Source organism: Cygnus olor, chromosome 2 (genome assembly GCF_009769625.2).
Source record: "Cygnus olor isolate bCygOlo1 chromosome 2, bCygOlo1.pri.v2, whole genome shotgun sequence".
NCBI classification, from domain to species: domain Eukaryota; kingdom Metazoa; phylum Chordata; class Aves; order Anseriformes; family Anatidae; genus Cygnus; species Cygnus olor.
This window is the reverse complement of record NC_049170.1, coordinates 96,050,714-96,069,944: the sequence shown is the minus strand read 5'-3', so window position 1 is coordinate 96,069,944 and position 19,231 is coordinate 96,050,714. Positions and strand designations below refer to the sequence as shown.

Here is a 19,231-nt window from a genome sequence, read left to right as displayed (position 1 = left end):
GCTTCTGCCACAAACTGCCTTTCTCCATGAAGGAGCTTTTGGATAAAAGACACAGAGAAGCACTTGGACCAGGCATAGCATCTGAATGCCTATTTTTGTTGTGGCTCTCAGAGCTGGAGCCATTTCTGCACGGTGCTCTGCTCTGGAGAAGATGCAGAAGTCAGCCTCTCCCACTCAGATGGGGCCACTCTTCCAGCAGGGTCAGGTTTTAACTCCAACTAGCATGAAAATTGAACCTCTCTCTTCCTTATATGCAGTAAATGCTCCAAATGGCTCAGCCAAACAGGAGCACACTCTTCTGACTACTTCTGAGCAAGAAGACCCTTCCATTGATTCACACAGGACCCGTGGTCCAGTGGGTGCCTCCAGAGCAAACCTCTCAGATCCTGCTCACACAAGGGTAGGCAAAGAAATGCCAAAAGGAGGAACCTTTTTCAGATGGTTGTAAGAAATAGGTCAGCAGCTATTCAGTCGTGGGCAGGACTAAATACCTCTTGACACATCAGAGGTAAAACCGTATGCCGTTCTCCAGGAAACAAAGCAAAATCCTGATGTGTTTGTGGAATTTGGGTACTGCAAGGATTAGCTTACTGTTGAGAACGGATTTCCAGCATCTGAACTTTGGCACCCAGGAATTATTATACTCTTTATACCCAAGACCTGGATTCTCCCCTAAAGCTTTCGGGATATAGTGGGGTGTTAAGTGGGTGGTTTTTTTTTTGTTTTTTTTTTGTTTTTTTCCTCATTTTTCTTTTTAGTACAAAGAGAGTACACACCACTCCCTTCTGCACTAAGCAGAAATTGCTCTTTCCACACCAACATTCTCAAAGCTTCATTGCTCAAGTCCTGGGTAACGATGACTGTTTTATTCAATCACAGTCAATTAGTCATCATATTAAATTGAACTGGGAGAGAGAAAGGGCAGCTGCTCTCTCCAGTCACAGCCCCCTGTTAGCTGATGGCATTCAGCCTTGCTCTCCAGGCTGATATAGACCCGATGGGTAACACTCTCCCTGGTGGGACAGGACAAGCTTTCTGCAGTCTAATTCTGGGAACACAAGAGTGCCCTTGAGTGAAAAGTGTGTGAAATCGTTAACAACCTGTGATAAGAACATCCCCACCCACAAAGCCAAGAGGATGTCCCTGCAGCAGCACACCAGGCAGCAGAGCAAGGTCAGCATCTCAGAAGACATCTGAAATGGGCACAGCCTGCTCCGAGCTGCCAGTCAGAGCACAGCCCAAAGCAAAACAAGCTCCAGTTTCCCACTGCTTGTCAAGCACACGGGGATGCTTGCTGAGAAGCATGCCAGCCTAGACACCCCACACACCCAGCAGCTCAGTCCTGCTCCCACAGGCTTCCAGCCTCGAGGAAGATGACTGCTGCTCCCAATTACCCCTGGTTTTCATATGCCAGCAGGAGCTTTTGGGAGGAATGCTGACAAGCCTAATTGCCAGCAGCTGCAAGGCCCCTGGCTGTTGGAGATAGGGTTTTAACCTGTGCCTTGCCAGGCTGTGCATAGTCAATGCTCATTTGTCTTGACATTTTCAGGGGAAAAGTGTTTTCCACTACTTGATCCTGGTAGCCATCTCCTGCTAAATTATGCAACACAACAAAAGCTCAGGATATTAAATTCTGACATTCATTGATGCAGTATGTTTGTGTAAGCTTTGTTCTTTGCTCCCAAAACATTTCCTTCCTAATGACAGACGTGTGATGCTGTGCTGTCACTGATCCTCCTTGTGGGCTGGACAGGAAAGCTCCTGTTCTGACCTGAATCTAGGACTATGTGTCTCAGTCAGCTGGCAAAACACATGTATGTTTTTATAGCAGGTTTTCAGGTTTGTTATGGCTTTCTTGTGGGAGCATAAAGAGTTATTTTCACACTTTCTTAATCTAGAGGTGAATTGCCTTGAACCTCTCCTGTATCTCCCTCAAAAGGATTAAATTGAGCTTATTATATTTCTTTTCAGGACAACGTGTACATGTAATTATGCTTCTTTGTAATCCTCCCCAAAAACCAAACCAAAACAAAACAAAACAAAAAAGTTAAAGCCATTCCTAAGAGAATCATGCCTTATACCTAGCAGAGCTGTAATATTTGCTTCTGGTTTTGTAAATTGCTTTTTTTTTTTTAAAAAAAAAAATCTTTGGAAATCCCAACAGAAAAAGCAGTAGACTGTGGCTTCCAAATACTTACAGAACTGAGAATCTATAAGTGCAATACGTAGAGTACTACATCGTTGTGCGGTTTCAAGTACTACATCATAGTGTGGTTTCATTTTCATGTGCAAATAATGTAAATCTGGCACCAGTCAAAATGCTGGCTCTGTGTGTGAGCAAACAGGAACACGCATTCTTAGAAATGAATCATATAGGTCTATTTCATATTCACTAAATTAATTGATTTTAAACCAAGAAAAAGCAATAAATTCTCCAGCGGAAGGAGGCAGAAGAAATCAAGGGACTAGGTGACACTCCTTCTCAGTGCTGTGAGCACCCTGACGGCCTCTCTCCTGGATTTCTTTACTCTGTTTTAGCAAGCCATTTGGGGATAATCTCTGGCAGAAGATTCTCAGGTGTATAATATGAACGAATTTTAGTGTAATGTCATCCTTTATGAACTGATGAAGGCTTCAGGTCAGCAGCTAGATGGCTGGTGCTGTAAGCATGGCAAGAATCCTGGTGTAGGCATTGCCATCTCCCCATGCCCAGCTGGGTGTTCCTATCCCTGCATGTATTTGTGGGCTGAACTGCAAATGATAAGGGTGAGAAATAAATAAATTATATTAATAATAATAATAAAAAAGCTGAGCTAGTGCTCTGATCTAGTTCACAACATAACTGTGATGGAGAGCGACTTTTTACTCAGGCAGATAATGATAGGACAAAGGGGAATGGTTTTAAACTAAAAGAGGGTAGGTTTAGATTAGATATTAAGAAGAAATTCTTTACTCAAAGGGTGGTGAGGCCCTGGCACAGGCTGCCCAGAGAAGCTGTGGATACCCCATCCCTGGAGGTGTTCAAGGCCAGGCTGGATGGGGCCTTGGGCAACCTGATCTGGTGGGAGGTGTCCCTGTCCATGGCAGGGGTGTAAGAACTGGATGGGCTTTGAGGTCCCTTCCAACCCAAGCCATTCTGTGATTCTGTGATTCTGTGATTGTATGATAATCCCACGGTCACCTGTCCAGCCCCAGCTGGGGGAAGGCCCACAGAGAGGGAGGATAAGTGACGGAAGATGGGAAATGCCACCAGGGAATATCTTGGACAAGGACCTTGCTTCTCAGCTCTGCTCGGCTCCACTCAGTCATGGACTGGATGATGCCAGTGATTTTTGCTTTGTGAATGCAAGTTAGTTAGTTTTTTTTCTATTATTATTATTGTTTATTTATTTATTTTATTATTTTTATTTAGACTGATTTCATTGATGGCTTCTTTAAGGTATATTAAAGTATTAAGCAAAGAGAGCAGTAAAGGCGCATTTTACTCATTTTCCTAGTATCTCTGTATTCTGCTATGTGAGACTTCATGTGTTGACTGAAACCCACAGGCCTTCACCATCCACAGCTTCTGCCAGGGATAGTTAGGCATATAAACACCTCTGTAAACTCAGGTATTTGGAAAAAACAATGTCCCTTCATAGAAAAATGGGCCTTGAAAATGTTGAGATCTCTATATGCGATTCCCAAAGCTTCAGTCATACACTCTCCTACGTTTCTCTAAAACATAATTTTTAATTTCAAAACTCGTATTTTGTTCATTCCTAAAGCACCTATTATTTACTCTTTTTTTTTTTTTTTTTTTTTTAATGTTGCTTATTTTAGGATCTTGCAACTCTGACAGCACTAGGACAAAGAAAATAAATATATAAATATGCTCTTTAATCCCCCATGACTGTAAAAAATTAATCACAGTGTTACCTGTCAAGAAATACATCTGACTAAATCATCCAGTATATTCAGTTCCAGTGCTACAGCTTCAGGAGGTAGCAATCCCTAGCAAACGTGAAGTATTTCATTCATGTATGAGGTTCAGAGTTCTCACATACTTAAAAATTAAGTAGTCCTTATGTTGTCCCTGGAAGAATTCCTTCATATTGTCTGGTGTGCATCCCTCCACAGCAAAGCAGGCCTTTGCTTTGAAAAAACTGAGGCTGTGATAGAAAACTAGTGAACCTATACTGGGCTCCCAAAGACATCCCCAAACAGAAGGATTTTCACAGCAAATTCCAAGGCACTAGGTGAAAATTAATGTGACCCTATAAGTGATTTTTTTTACATTTAGGCATTAGATCATGTGTATGTGTGTGTGTGCGTGCTACAGATCAAGAATACAAATATATTGACTCCAGAATGACCTATTATCATCAGTAGGGAATGGGCTGGTTCCAGAGGATGGCTTTTATGATCCCATACTCTCAGATCAATCAGAGCGTGCCAGACACTCCGGGAGCATCCAGTACCCTTCTGCTGGAGCTCAACTGACTGGGCCAGCGTAAGCACAGTACGAAGCCTGAATGGCATCCTCAGTTTCAGGAATATTGTCAGTACTTTCCGGTCAATTGTGTCTCAGCACATCTTGATCTATTACACCAAATGCTAAAAATTGTGCTGCATTTCTTGGGTTTGATGCGGGACATTAGGAAAAGGAGAGGAAGCTTAAAAAAAAAAACCTCATAGTAGCTGAGTAAAGTTGTAATTAGCTGCCAGCAACCTGAGGCTAGGAAGAATCAATTTTTCATTTCAAAATGTCATTCTTAGTTGGGTAGAATGCATAGAAAAAATTTATTTTTTTTTTCTGTTCCACAAACATTCTCCTAGTATTTTTTCAGTGTGAGACAGAAACTTTAATGTTTTGGTTCTGTATTTTAAAATAATTTGGGCGTGAAATAAAAAATAAAAGTTACACAGTTCAGCCTCAGTTCAAACCTACATACTTCTTGGATGTTTTTACTGGAATACATGAGAGTTCCAAAATGATAATGGATTTATTTTTTTTCCTATTTCCCTGTCTCCAGGAGATAATTTACAGGTGGGAGATTGAGAAAGACGTTAAAATTCAGTCATCTGCCTGCAGTCTGCTGGAATTACATGGCTCAGCTGAGCACAAAATGCAGGTTTTGTTTAGTTATAGGATCAAAGCTATAGATTGTTTTGAACCTTAGTAAACAAAACCACATCTTGGTATAGGGCTATGCTGTAGTCAAAAGCATTAGAGCAGCTCGTGTAAACACAACCATGCTGCATTTAAACAAGCTAGCTCTTAGATCTGCACCTGATCTGTAATTACACTTTTTTGCAACCATGTAGATGTAAGCTAGTAACTGCTGTGTACCAAAAGATGAGGGATGCCCCACAAGTTTTTTGCTTGTTTGTTTGTTTTCTGTATTATTTAAGTAGCAAAGAATGCAGCTGTTGATGCTGCTGAGTCATTTAATTTAATTCTGGACAGCCAGCCATCTGTTTGCTCTCACCAGCTTTGAAAACTGTCCAGAAGACTTCTGGTACCTAAGGTTTCTGTGTCCAAAAGAACCAATATAAACCTGTCCCCCGTATTTTAAGTGTGTGGAAAGATGGAAAAGGCCAGTCCAATAGAAATGTGAGGTACAATGATTTTCGAAGATTTATGCATATCTTTAATGTTATAACCAATGTGAAATTAGTAAAGATGATGGCTTGGATAAAGGTCCAGTGGCAGTCAGGGTGATCAGAGTCACTTACTGGATGTCACACTAATTCTGCACATCTTAAAAATGAGTTCTAAAGACATGACTAATGTGGATTATGCTCAATTTTGTTGTAAACCTTTTGAATGAATATCAAGGCTCTGCTATCTGTACATCAGAATAGTACACACTTTTTTCTCAGATAAATTACTTCTACTTCTAACATTTATCTATTAACCCGTTAGCATATCAGAAGGTATATCAGCTTTCTTCTCTAAGACTAAATTTTATTGTTAAAGCGGACTTGTGGTTCCCACATTTCACTCAGCAAAAAGCATGAAAATAAAAATCTCTAGAATTAAGGGAGAGCTAAATAAAGAGGTGACCATATACCATCATTCATTAGTGACACAGAATGCTTTACATACCAGAATAACAAGGGCCTCTTGATACCACTGTTATCTCTTTCTGATGCTTACAAGCAGCTCTCCTGAGGAAGCATTCGTTTTGGTAAGTGTCTCCATTTGATCCACAAACAGGAATATAGTTTGTGTGACACTGTAAGACAAATTATATAGTAACTCAGTCATACAAAACTATGTGAGTAATCTCAGTTGCATGTTAATATAGTAAGATAGTTGTGTAAATATAAAGTGGTTAGTGGTAAATTATAATTCTGCTCACTAAAGGAAGATTACATCACTGTATACATTTCTTTCCAGTAGCTGAAATAATAGTTCCGCTCCATATGGGCCGAATATACAGATACAGTAGGAAAGATTAAAGTAACTAAATAACCACAGTGGGTCTCAGTAATGGTTAGAGAGAATATGACAAGCATCTAGAAACATTTGAAAGAGAAAGACACTGAGGAAGGAGAAAACTTCTCTAATATAGCACAAGAATCAATGACTAGGCGCAGGGGGATGAAGCTGGAAAAAGGGATATTTGAAGTGAACAGAGTTTAAGGGGAACCTTTCTGGTCTTTATGGGCTCAGAACAATCTTTCAAGGGAGATGGAAAACAATCACTATTAAATTCATGAATATTACAAGTCTGTTTTGCATGGTCAACAACTATAATAACGTTTTTGTATTGCTGTACTGCAAAATTTTGAGCTCAAAGTCAGTCGCATCAGTAAACTTTATAAAAAGAGGAAGAAAAGAAAATTTGTCATTTGGAATGGCTTTGGCAGGAGCAGCATGTATTTTACTGTTTTCTTTCATTCTAAGAAAGATGGATTATATACTTCTTGTATGTATAATGCGTATAGAAATGCTGGGAAACATACTGAAACAGCTCGTCTGCCAATGCCTTAGAGCACTACATCGCTCCCTGCTGAACTGGGCATCCAAACCCCACTTTACTGTGTGGATAAAGACATGTCACCCTGACTGGGGCTTCAGTGGTAACTCTAATTCTAGACACCTTTTGCATCTTTAAAACTCCAAGGCAAAAACAAACAAACAAACAAGAAAAAATGAACAAAGATACAGACTAGCCACCAAATTTCTGAAATGTATGAAGTGTATGATTAAACCGATGTATGATTTAACCGATGTGTTATGTAGTTCAACCTGTGGCAGACAGTTCACACAGAAATAACTATGATAGTTAAGCTAAACTGCTCCAGAAGGACAACAGCTTACAGATACTATTCAATCTTAACGTCACTGCATCATATTTTAACACTACAGGTTTCTATCCTGTGGGTAGAAAATGAGAGACAAAGTAATTCCTTTTTTTTTTTTTTTTTTTACTGGTTGTTAACTCTTTAGTGATTTGTAAGATGCTAAGATGTAAGATTTACTCACTGTCCATATTCTTTTTCTTATTCTGTCTTATTAAAATAGTTATCTTATTAAACCATTTGTTGTTGAGCTGTTCTTACTGAGATCCAAAAAGGGCCCTGCACCATCTTTGGTGCATAACAGACTTGCCAGGTACTGATCTTTTTTTTTTTTTAATTTGAGCTTGTAAACTGTCATACAAGTTGCAGCAATAGACCTTTTCAAAAGTTTGGTGAATATGTGCTGTTTCCCACCACAATTAAAATAAAAAGGGAGTTATCCTTTTTCATGACTAGGTCTGCTGAAAGTCAGGATATCATTAAGGCAACTGCAAGTAGAGCACAAGTGACTTCAGCACCTCTCCTGCACTCTCATCTGTATATTTGTTGCTGGGAATTCAAACTTCAGTATCTCACTTTAGGTTAGAATACTTGGCAAGACAGAGAAAGCCCACAAGGTGTTCAGAGAGGTCATGGCCTGCAGAGCTCTTGCTGCCATGCCACGCCATGTGTTTCAATGACAATGCTGAAAATTGGCAGCTGGTTGTTTCTAAAGGGGATTCTAGGAGGAAAAACTATGACTCATTAATATTTAAGGTTTTGGAAGACCAAACAGTTAAGACATGCTGCCAAGCCAGGAATGGCAATACGTAAGTAGGAGGAAGAAGGAGTGGGGAAGCTGAAAAGGGAACTGAAGTCTCTATGCATTTTCTTGAATCCGAGGGACAGCTTGTGCCAGCCTTTGCCTTAGGTTAAGACAGCATAAGTCTAAGTCTAATAGCAGTGTCCCTGTCTTCCACAAAACTTCCTGCTGTGGGGCAGCCAGGGGAGCCAAAGCATGTAGCCTCACAGCCAGTGGCAGTCCTCCTCCAACAGGAGAAGCCTCGCCCGACCAGCACTGGACCCGAGAGTTTAATTAGGCAACTCTCTTGCTAAAGTCAGTTTTTCTAAAAACTGCAATTTTAAGAATGTAAGAAATGCCTCACTGAACCAGACCTGTGGTCCATTTATCCAAGTGCTCTCTCTCCAGTTGTGGGTAATAGAAAATGCTAATTAGGGAGAACAGGAGTAGATCCCCACCTCTTCCTTTCAGCTTGGATTTACTTGAACCATTGTATACAAATTTGTTTCATTCCTTTTCAAAGCCTTGCAATGTTAGCAAAAAAAATAAAAAATAAAAAATAAAAAATTAGATGGCTCTCAGATAGCTTTGGACATAACAGTTTGGGCTGGCTATTTGCTACCTGGGATATTTTGGTGGAGCTAAGTTTTTCTGAATAACCAGGGTTGAATGTTACAGGAAGAATTCAACCTTCTGTGTCTGAAAAATACTACACCTTCTCCTCTTGGATAGACTTAAGCACTTTTCTTAAAGTATAGGATAAATTTTCCAAGAAGTACAAGTAAACTTATGATTAGCATAAAAATAACATTGGTTTTAAAAATGGGGTCCTCAAGAAAAAATTTCAGCTTATCACATGAACCAGTTCCTTTTTTTTGTCCTTGTGACCTAGATATTAGGAGGTCATAAAATTTACTCACAGAAAGTAAACGAAGCCTTTGCTTAGCCTAGGGCTGAGTTTCTCCCCCCTGCTCTCCCCGCCTTTTTAAAATCATTACTGGGCTTTGATTTTATTGTTTATCATAAATAAAAGTTAAAGCTAGAGTGAAGGCTGATGAATAAAACTCTTCTCCTATTTTTTTTTTTATTCACTTAAAAAGCAATCAGATCTCATTATTCTTAGGGAGTACAAGCTGCAGGATGCCCTCAGCATAGGTACGCACCTGAATGACGCCACATCAAAAGCCAGCTGTGAAACACTAGGATCCAAAACCAGTATAAGATCACACACACCCTGCTTCTATTCTGGTTCCCCTTGATTTATTATTTATTGGAAACAGAACACAAAATTATTTTTAAAACACTAAAGGATAGCCCACTCCAGGGTTGGTTGATAACACTGCTAACTCTTGCAGTTTTACCAGGAGTCTCATAATATTTGATACTTTTGTCCTGGATATAAATTATAAAGTCAAAGCTTATTCTCTTTTCTCTAAAAATGTGGAGATTGGGGGGAGGAAGCTTGCCATTATTGTTACAAAAGGAGTATACTAAAGGCTAAAAAAACAATAAAGCAAATTGAACTTATTTACTAGTTTTTAAAAGTTCATATGACTTTTTAATCAAATTTCACTATTTTGTTTGTTTGTTTTCCTGAGTGGGACTAATTCACTCAATAAACTCATTTTCATTCAATAAACTTTATGATCACTGGTGATTTTGTTATTATCTGATTTTCACTGCCCACTCAGTGCCAGAGTACATTTTTATACTATTGTAGTTTTTTTCCTCTTTGGGTACAATTTAATTTTATTCTTATTGTTGTTGTTGCTGATGTTATTTTCAGCACACAGGTATTAAAAGTACTACAGCCTTTGACTACTGAAAGAAGGAAATGGAATTTGAGTGTGACAGGAGGCATCCCCTGCCTATAATCCAGCTCTGACTTGGCTAACAGGCTGGGCTACAGAGAGCCACGCCAAGCTCACCATCTCTCCAGGCAAGGAGTATGGAAGGAAAAATAATCAAGTTACCTTTGGATCTTCCAGGGTCTAATGCAGCATGTTCAGCCACCAGCACAGTGGGGAAGACTTTTCCAAATACTATTATATATAATACTCCAATATATTAGAATAAGTACTCTGTAATATGTTACGTTTAAACTGTAAAGTGTCACCTAGCATGTCTGAAAGTGCCTGGGTGCTCTGCTCTGGTCACCTCCCTTCTCATCTCGGGTTTAGGGCCCGACAGAGCAAGGTGGGAAGGCAGAGGTCACCTGGCTGTCCCCATCTCCCCTTGTGCTGGTGGCAAGGACTGTGGGCACCAGGCACCTGGTGGCTTTCCTTTCTTCAGGACTGCAGACTAGGCTCCACAGAGCTGCATGGGTAGCTAACATGAAGCTGTGTTCAGTACCTGCTCCCTGAGTGTGGCCCTGTCCAGTTCAGTCCCATGCTCTCTCAATAGATGTAATTAAAAGCTAGAAGAAGGAGCATTCCGTTAGATTATACGTGCCTTTGATGAGTGAATTTTTTAAAGCAGTGACTGTGTAAATACTTCAATATGCCTGAAAAAGCAGGAAGACAAATGGCAAAGTGAGCAGTCCTTACCTGGAACTGACAGGCACATTTCAGGCCATCGCCCTCTTCCTTACACACTCCCCCGTATTTACATGACGATTCATCACACACTCTTACATCAGATTCTCTTACATTTAACTCTGTGCAAAAAAAAAAAATAGAGAAAGGAGACAGAAATTAAAATATGAGTAATCTGGGGGACAGCATCCTGCTCCCCAGAGGCAGCTTCCTCTCGTAGGAGAACAGCTACAGCTAAACTCTGCTTCACCACACAAGCAGGTGTGTGTTTACGCTGCCAAAATCACGTCGCATGTCCTCGCTGCCAGGATTGCCCCCAGTACAAACCCTTTCTCCAGAGAAGTGAGGTCTAGCTGAAGCTGGGACCCTAACACGAGTGTTAGCCCGTGATCACCCGCTACACCTTTTTGCCTGGCTTGCCCTGAAAGTCCTGAGGAAGAACAAAAGATACAACCACAAAGTGTCTCTGCCCTGTTCTCCAGTCTCCAGCTCACCCAGACCGTTATTCTCCAGCCTAAAAATAAACTGAAGTGTGTTTAAACTAGTATAATTTGCTCACACTGTAGGAGCCAGAGTAATGAACCAGAGCCCTTATGTCTCAGCTGCTGCATAAAAATATGGAACACAAATACAGTTCCTGCCCCACTGAGCTTGCAGCAGAGGTACAACCAGCAAACTGACTTGAGGAGCACAGGGAAAGCAAAGGCTGATACATCAACTGGACAAGTAGTAGGGCTAACACAATGGCTGCTTATATGGCGTCAAGTTTTTTGGGCATATATTCTTCTGAAATTTACATTTTATTTTGAAATATACATTTGATTTGAGATCTATATAGAAGAAAGAACAGTGAATGATAGTCCTCAAAAGGTCCTTTTGTGCTTGGGCTAGAGTCAGAAACCTCCAGGACTCTACAGTAACACTACCCACTACGAGATTCATTGACAGCAGTATTTTTTTTTAGATAAAGTCTGTGATTTTAATAAGCAAGCTCTATCCCAACAGCTAGCTTAAACAAAACACTGAATACCAGCAATTCAGAAATGGGGAAAGGTAGGTCAAAACTAGAAGACAATAATTCCCACTGCCACTTGCAGTCTGAAATAGGAAGTCACCCTCCTGCTCACAGTAGTGTAAACACTTGGGTATAGCAGTGACAGACACCTCCTAAAACTACTCCTGGAGGAATACAGCATTATACACTGCCCACATAATTTATATAAATAAATATGTATTATATAATAATTTACCTTTTACATTATGCTACAATGTGTTATATAGTTCCATATTTAACATAGCATAAAACATATTTTTTCATAGCACTAAAGTTACAGGGGTATAGCTCAACAGAAGGTCCAGTTATAATCCCCATGTTTTGTTAACTGTGACAAAAAAATTGAAAAAATATAGATTTTTTTTTTTCCTATAAGTCCATCATTCGCAAAGACATAAATGAAGAGGGCAATGCATGTAACACGGGGTGGTTAGATATCCTGGTTGCCATCACAACCCCGTGCACGTGTTCTCTAATGTTATTCTTAATGTCACCATTTATCAAGTGTGATTGCTGCGTTGTAGGACCCGAGTTAATGTGACAGAACATTGCAGCTTTTCAATTTAGTGTGTTCATAATTTGCTTCTGAAGGAAATGTGCATTTCTTTCTCCTCGTGAAGATCTGCTCCGGGAAGATGAACAAACTATCAAGATTAATTAAGAGGAAATGATTGTCATATCTGAAAGAAGAATCCACCTTTTGGTGAAACTGCATTTCAAAGAATGTAATTTATAGAAGTGAGTAACCAGACCAACAAATTACAGGGCTAACAGCTTTCAAAATCCTCTTCTCCAGAGCTCAGGACACTGAAGAGATAGGGGACCCCGATTCTCAGCTCCTTCCCTCTTTAAATAAGCTCACTGTACTTGGTGCTATGCACTCTCCAGCACCTCATACCACCTCTTGGCAGCTGCAACTCATGCTTGAAATCCTGAGGGTCTTTCCCCTTTGGCAATTTCCATCTGCCCGAGCAATTTACTGCAGACTTTCTGCAACCTCTCCCAACATAAATCACAGGATCACAGCACTGGTGAGGCTGGCAGGGCCCTCTGGAGGCCACCTGGTCCCACCCCTGCTCCAGCAGGGACACCCAGAGCAGGCCTCCCAGGGCCACGTCCAGGTAGCTTTTGGAGATCTCCAAGGAGGAGACCCCACAGCCTCTCCGGGCAGCCTGTGCCCATGCTCTGTCACCCGCACAGCACAGAGGTGCTGCCTGATGGTCATACAGAACCTCCTGTGTTCCAGTTTGTGCCCACTGCCTCTGCTCCTGGCACTGGGCACCAGTGAAAAGAGTCTGGCTCCATCCTCTTTCAGCCCTCCCTTCAGGTATTTATACACATCAATGAGATCCCCTCCAAGCCGTCTCTCTAGGCTGAATGTTCCCAGCTCTCTCAGCCTCTCCACATAGGAGGGATGCTCTGGTCCCTCCATCATTTTTGTGGCCCTCTGTTGGACAGAAAGTCAAATGTCCACCTCTCACCCAGAGCCCAAACCCTGGCTGCAGAAAAGAGCCTATTCATCACGGGCAAGGGACCTCACTTTTGGGGATGGATGGAGCGTGAGTCAGACAGTCCCCAGCTGGCAGTTCAGCCTCAAGGCTGAACCAGAGATGCACTTGTTCCTAACTCAGCTATTGTTCCAACTGCAAAAGCCAGTGAGAAAGATTTCAGGACAAAACTAGAACAGGAGATGGGAAGATGGGGGTGAGGAATCAGCCCTTGTGAGTCCCCCTCCCCACTAGAAACTCAGACTTAATTAAAAAAAATCCTCAAGAGGAATTAAGATGACAGAAACAATACAGCTATAACTCTGCTACTTAATTTTCAGAGTGGACTGTCTTTCTTTCCTTATAAATCATAAATACTGATTACAAGCTTTTATTATAACCCTAACAGGGAAGGTTACTCAGAGACTTGGAGCCGAAGTGGTTTTCTGAAACCATATGAAAGACAAGATAGCCTGGTATCTGGCAGTTGAATGTGACAAATGAACTTTATTCTACTTTAGGATGTCGTCTAATCCCTGCTTCCATTCAGTAGCAAATTCAAGTAGCAGTAAAATCAAAGCTCTGACATATGTATGATTACATTCGATGAAATCACTAGAACTGAGAAGTGTGGTGGCCGTAATGAATTCCACATCTAAAGAGTTTTGTTCACAAATGAATAAATGAGAATGTATGTTAATAGAGCAGCGTGAAGAGGAGCAGGAGATGTCTTGCATGTCTGAAATATGCTCTCTCTTGAATGGAATCCCCATAGAGAAAGAATTAAAATGGAGTTTCTGCGATTATTTCCAGAAGAATGTCATCATTATCATCATATGTGAGAACAGACCTATAAATGGAGGAAGGACATGCAGCAAATGGTTTAGCATAATTCCTTATATGTTTCCTCAATGCCTATCACAATTCATTTCCTAGACTTTTAGCAGGTATAAGTAAGAGAAAGCCTTGGTATGATTCATTACATACAGGGGGAAGATTTTAAGTTGTAATCCATCAGCTCTCAGAAAATATAATTAGCGCAATTAAGCCAAGCTTCCAAATTTAAGACAAAATTAATTTCCAAAGACCTGAAGTGCAGTATTTCACGTGACTTGCTGGTATCTGTTCAACCAGTACGCTTCCTGGTGGGTGAGGAGTGACTTGCACAGAGCAGCTTGCAGGAATTTGTCTGCACCACCTCAAGGTCTTTTTGCCTTTTTTTTTTTTTATGCTTTTTTTTGAGAGAAATTCACCTTGTGATAATCTGACACATTAATAAAAATAAGTAAAGCCTTCTCCATTTTGACTCCTTTCAGAGAGTTCAAAATACAGCTCAATACAAGTAGCTGGAGATTGGCTTTTTGTCTGTGACCTCAAAATGCACTGCTCTGAGGCATGAACCTCTAGTACCAAGCTAAATTACACATGTTGAAATTCTGAACCCGAAGATGAAATCCAATTTGGAGTTTAAGTACACCACACATGTTGCTTCCATCTGGATACCTAGAGAATAAAATAAAGTAAAATCTAGGATGGGCAAATCCAGTGACTTCTTAAGCAATTCATTTCTTTCAAAACTTGTGTGTCTCCAGGTGTTGGCAGTCGTACATAGTAATGGTGGGGGGGATATAAGGAAACAAAAAGCGCCTTTTCCACATGCAGGTGGGTGGGTGGGTTCACTGGCAGTGCCACCGTATACAGCCCTACTGAATATTTCAGCTGTGCCAGGGAAATCCTCTCTCTGCCCATCTGCCTTTGCCTTCTGTTCCCTATGGATAAGAGCCCGATGAGGTGAGGTGCCGGGACCCTCTGCCTTTTTCTCTGGACCTATGGGTTTGCTACAGGAGGGGAGCAACTTGTACTGTTCTTACAGAGGGGAAAGGCAGGATAGTGTGGGGTGGCAACTCACTGCTGCTCTTCTGACAGTTTGTTCTTTGTGAAGCCAAGCTTTAAATTAGGGCACACAACCTCTCATGGAGGTCATATACAGACACTCATAGATACAGCTGGGAAAGCTCAGAAAGGGGCTGTTCCTCTACAGGTTAATAACTGCTCCCCCCCCTCCTCGACTGTAGAAACAACTGGAGTGGGTCAACATTTGCCTGGGAAGAAGTGGTCTGAGGAGAAATCATGTTGTGTGAGGGTATGCTCGAGTCCACAAAGTATACTAAAGATAGTGATTGCAAGATATGACTGGATGAGCCCTCAGCACCATAGAAGACAGTCAAAATCTGAAGAGCAGAAAACCTATTACTTATTTGATTTTAGGAGTCAGCCTTAAAGCTCAGGTTTGGCTTCTCTGCCTGGTGATGGTTCTGCTTTTGGCAAATTACTTAGGAATGACTAGAGAACTTAATGGGAAGCAAAACAAAACAAAACAAGACACTACAAACAACAAAGAAACAAAAAATAAAACCATCCCCTTAAAGACTATGAAAATGAGCTGTTCATGTGACAAATAGAGTAATAACCTGGGTCTTAACTCTAACAAAGCTTCACTTGCCGGTCACACACTTTGCTCCACACCACAGATGACACTCAGAGACAGGCCTGTGCCTCAGTTGCTGGCAAGCACAACCTGTCCACTTAAACCACAAGGGTGGCTTTGAGGGACAAAACTGGTAAATAAAATTACTGAAAAATTAATGGGAAAAAAAATCCAGGAAATGTTCTGGATGCCCCAGGCATATCTCTGCTTGCCTCCAGCTTCCTGACATAATTTTCCTGATAGTTCCCTGACATCACCTTCCACAACTCCTGTGCTGTTTCTGTAGCAAAAATCAAAACTAGGAGCCAAATCCACTGAACATCTGCCAAATGCTGAAGGTGAAGCGTTATTCCACCTCCTTCATGCCTGTGTGGCGAAGGTGGTTTATTTTAAAACAAGTCAGCACACACTGTGCAGACATGCACGTGTACACAAACAGGTCTGTGGAAAGGAAGCCCCCTTTGAGGCTTTGCATCAGTTTCTTTGACACCTGCCACTGATGCCATTTTAAGAAAACATCTTGTATTTACACCCTTTTTTTCTTCATCTATGTCCATAAAGTGCTTCACTGAGGCACAATTCATCCTAGAAGACAGTGAATGAGTGGCCACTTCTATGTCCCTTATTTAGTAATTGATAAACAATCTCTGCTTTGAGTTATCCATATCATTTAGCATAGCATAGCATAGCATAGCATAGCATAGCATAGCATAGAATAGAATAGAATAGTTCAGTTGGATGGGACCTACAGAGACCATGTAATCCAACTGGCTGACCACTTCAGGGCTAACCAAAAGTTAAGGCATATTTTTGAGAGCATTATCCAAATGCTTCTTGAACACTGACAGGCATGGAGCACCAATCTCCTCTCTAGGAAGCCTGTGTTTTGCTGTCCCACATCTGTTTCAGCAACTGCGGATTACAAAAATCATGACAATTTGCATGCTAGAATTTATAACTGTTGACTCTCTTCTAAGAAATGGTCTGAGGTTATTGGGAGCAGTCAAGGGGAGTAGTCAAGCCTTTCAGAATAACTTAATAATTATTTGTCCAAATAAATACTACATGCTTGTGGCAGATAAGTCAAAGCAAGTCACAGTGGACCATACTGTTTTGTTCATATGAAAAGGTATTTTTTTTCTGGGGAAAAATCCAATCAACCAACCAACCAAACAAACAAACAAACAAAATGGAAAATAAGATAAACTCTACTGGGAAATGATTCAAAGATAAGGAGGATACCGTTCAGACATGGTACATCCCCTTTGAAGATAACTATTGTTGCTGATTTGAGGTGTCCAATTTAAGAAAGAAATAATTTAGAAGAAATTATGAAGGTGGAGAGTGTGATGGGCGGAAAGAAAAGAATGAGGGGAAGAGGTATTTTAAAAAATGCAGCCAGAAAAGAGAAAGAAGAAAATGAAAATATGTAACACTGGACAAATGTAACTGAAACCCTTAAAAACAAAGCAAATGCAACTGAAACCCTTAAAAATCCTTTAAAATGCCTCTTCTGTGATACAGCAGTATTTTCTTTCACAGTTCCGTTAGAGGAAAACAATTCATTGGAACAGACCAGAGATTATGTGGAAAAAATTGTTAAAAGGAATTTCCCTTAAAAAAAAAAATAAAAAAAATCAACAACTGTAGTCTAATGGACTTAAGATGCTCCCAGACATTTTTTTAATTGGTCAACTAATGGATGCATTAAGTGGCTGATAGAAAATGTTCCGCTTTCAAAGAAACTTAAAGCAGTATTATAGGACTGGTAAAAATTGTTTTGTTGTGTCTTGATGCAATATTTAAGACTCAATTGTGCAGAAAAAAAAAAAAAAAAGAAGCTATATTTTGGCTCTTGAGAACGCTGAGTGAATAAAGCTTGAAATATTTCCCTAAAACTACTTTTACAAGACTGCATTAACATTTGATTGCTTAAGTGCCGTCCAATTTACCTAGGGTGACTATACTTTTACATTTCTAGTCACGATAATCTCCTTTTAAAACAGAGAAAAACAGAATACATACGTGCTGCTAAAGTAATTAGTATTCTTGCACACAATAGGAAACTGGAGCAAATTTTAACAACTAGCACTCACACAGCAAGGTAACAAGATTGGCTTTGAACCTGAGAGTCTCCCACACTGCAATTATTCACATTACCACTATGCCTCAGAGTAACTCTGTTCAGTGTGAAAAAAGTGAGGAAAGTGTCAGAGTGATGAGTGTTTGGATGACAGTTCTGTCAAAATATTGGATTCAGCCCATGGTGCATTTCTGTTTCCATCATACAAAGAAAAAAAAATGTATTTGTGGAGAAAGTTGAGGCACTTTTTTGTTATATTAAAAGCTTTGACAATATTTCAGAAATTATGTATAATCTGTAGGTGAATATTTCAGCAAATGGTACAAATCAACTAGCTATGCAACTGCTTGGAGACAGCCAAAGATGCAGCGAGAAAACTTGAAATGTTTTTCTCTCTCAGAGACACTTATGCTGGTACGAGGGTTAGGTGGCACAGCCGTGTGGCCATCAGGGCACAGATCTGGCACTTTTTTCTGCTAGCAACCGTCCAGGCGCTGCCTTTAAAACTTGTCTGCAAAGCAGAATCTGTCTTACTACAAAAAAGTATTGAATGTCATTATACAAGGCTGTTACAAAGAAGTTAGCATGCCACTGCATATTTTTACATAAAATTAAAATATTAGGGAAAAAAAAAAACATGCCTATATGGCATATTTACAGCAAGATTAGTTACAACATGTATTATCAGTCTTTAGGGTAGTTTCTAGGGAAATGAAGGATGTGGAGAGTAGTGACTTTGCAAAGGTGCGTCTGTTGGTTTCTTCCAACAACTGTTGCACTCACTGGGCAGTTTTGGTCAAATCTGACAGTGGCAGAGGCCTGACACAATGATCTTCCTGTACAGGTTTACAAAAATCAGTGGCTGCTTGGAGAAGAGGGTCCAAATTCGTGCTAATTGGAGGAGCTGAGGGAATGCACACTGTGACAAGGCTCCTGTGATCAAACCATAAGCACATACAACATAAGCTGTCGCTAACTGTTTTCCAGTCATGGTGCTATTGCGGTCATTATATATTGCGACTTGGAAATCGAAATTTGGATGATGTAAACACTTCCAAACACATGGGCTTTTTAGACCTGCTCAGAGACATTACACAGCACACAGGTGATGGTAAAATCAGGAATGCTTCAGCTTAAGGAAGCTGTAAAATTTATTTCTATGGGGGCTGAATGCCCATAATAGTAGCACTTCTGTCTTTGTTTTCCAAAATTGCAAGATATACTGGCAAAAAACATCTTCCCCAATTCAGGAATGTGGCCAGCCTCTAGTTAAAGGAACGTATTCCTTGCCACAGTTCTGTCCCATGCCAAACACAACTTTTCAACTTTTAAGATTTGAAAAACAACATTCTGCAGCCAGCAGAAGTTACACTTGGATGACCAAGGAAATATGTGAGATAACTGATGTGCTGCTGAGTGCTACTGCCTGTACAAATGGATGCACTCTGGTAGGGTAACTTAAAAAACAGCACTTTTACACTTCACCAGCTCATTTCAACTAGTGGGGCTCC

At 40.5% G+C, this 19,231-nt stretch overlaps 1 protein-coding gene across 2 annotated transcripts in view; it reads right to left on the bottom strand.

Moving 5' to 3' along the window:
* The window catches only part of TMEFF1 (transmembrane protein with EGF like and two follistatin like domains 1), a 121,583-nt gene that overhangs the window by 42,786 nt on the left and 59,566 nt on the right, over positions 1–19,231 (bottom strand). For both annotated transcript variants that reach the window (XM_040549370.1, XM_040549369.1), the window contains exons 2-3: positions 10,621–10,730; positions 6,092–6,221 (exon numbers count right to left, since the gene is read on the bottom strand). In XM_040549370.1, coding sequence (XP_040405304.1) covers positions 6,092–6,221; positions 10,621–10,730 — 240 coding nt within the window. The remainder of the gene's footprint in view (positions 1–6,091; positions 6,222–10,620; positions 10,731–19,231) is intronic.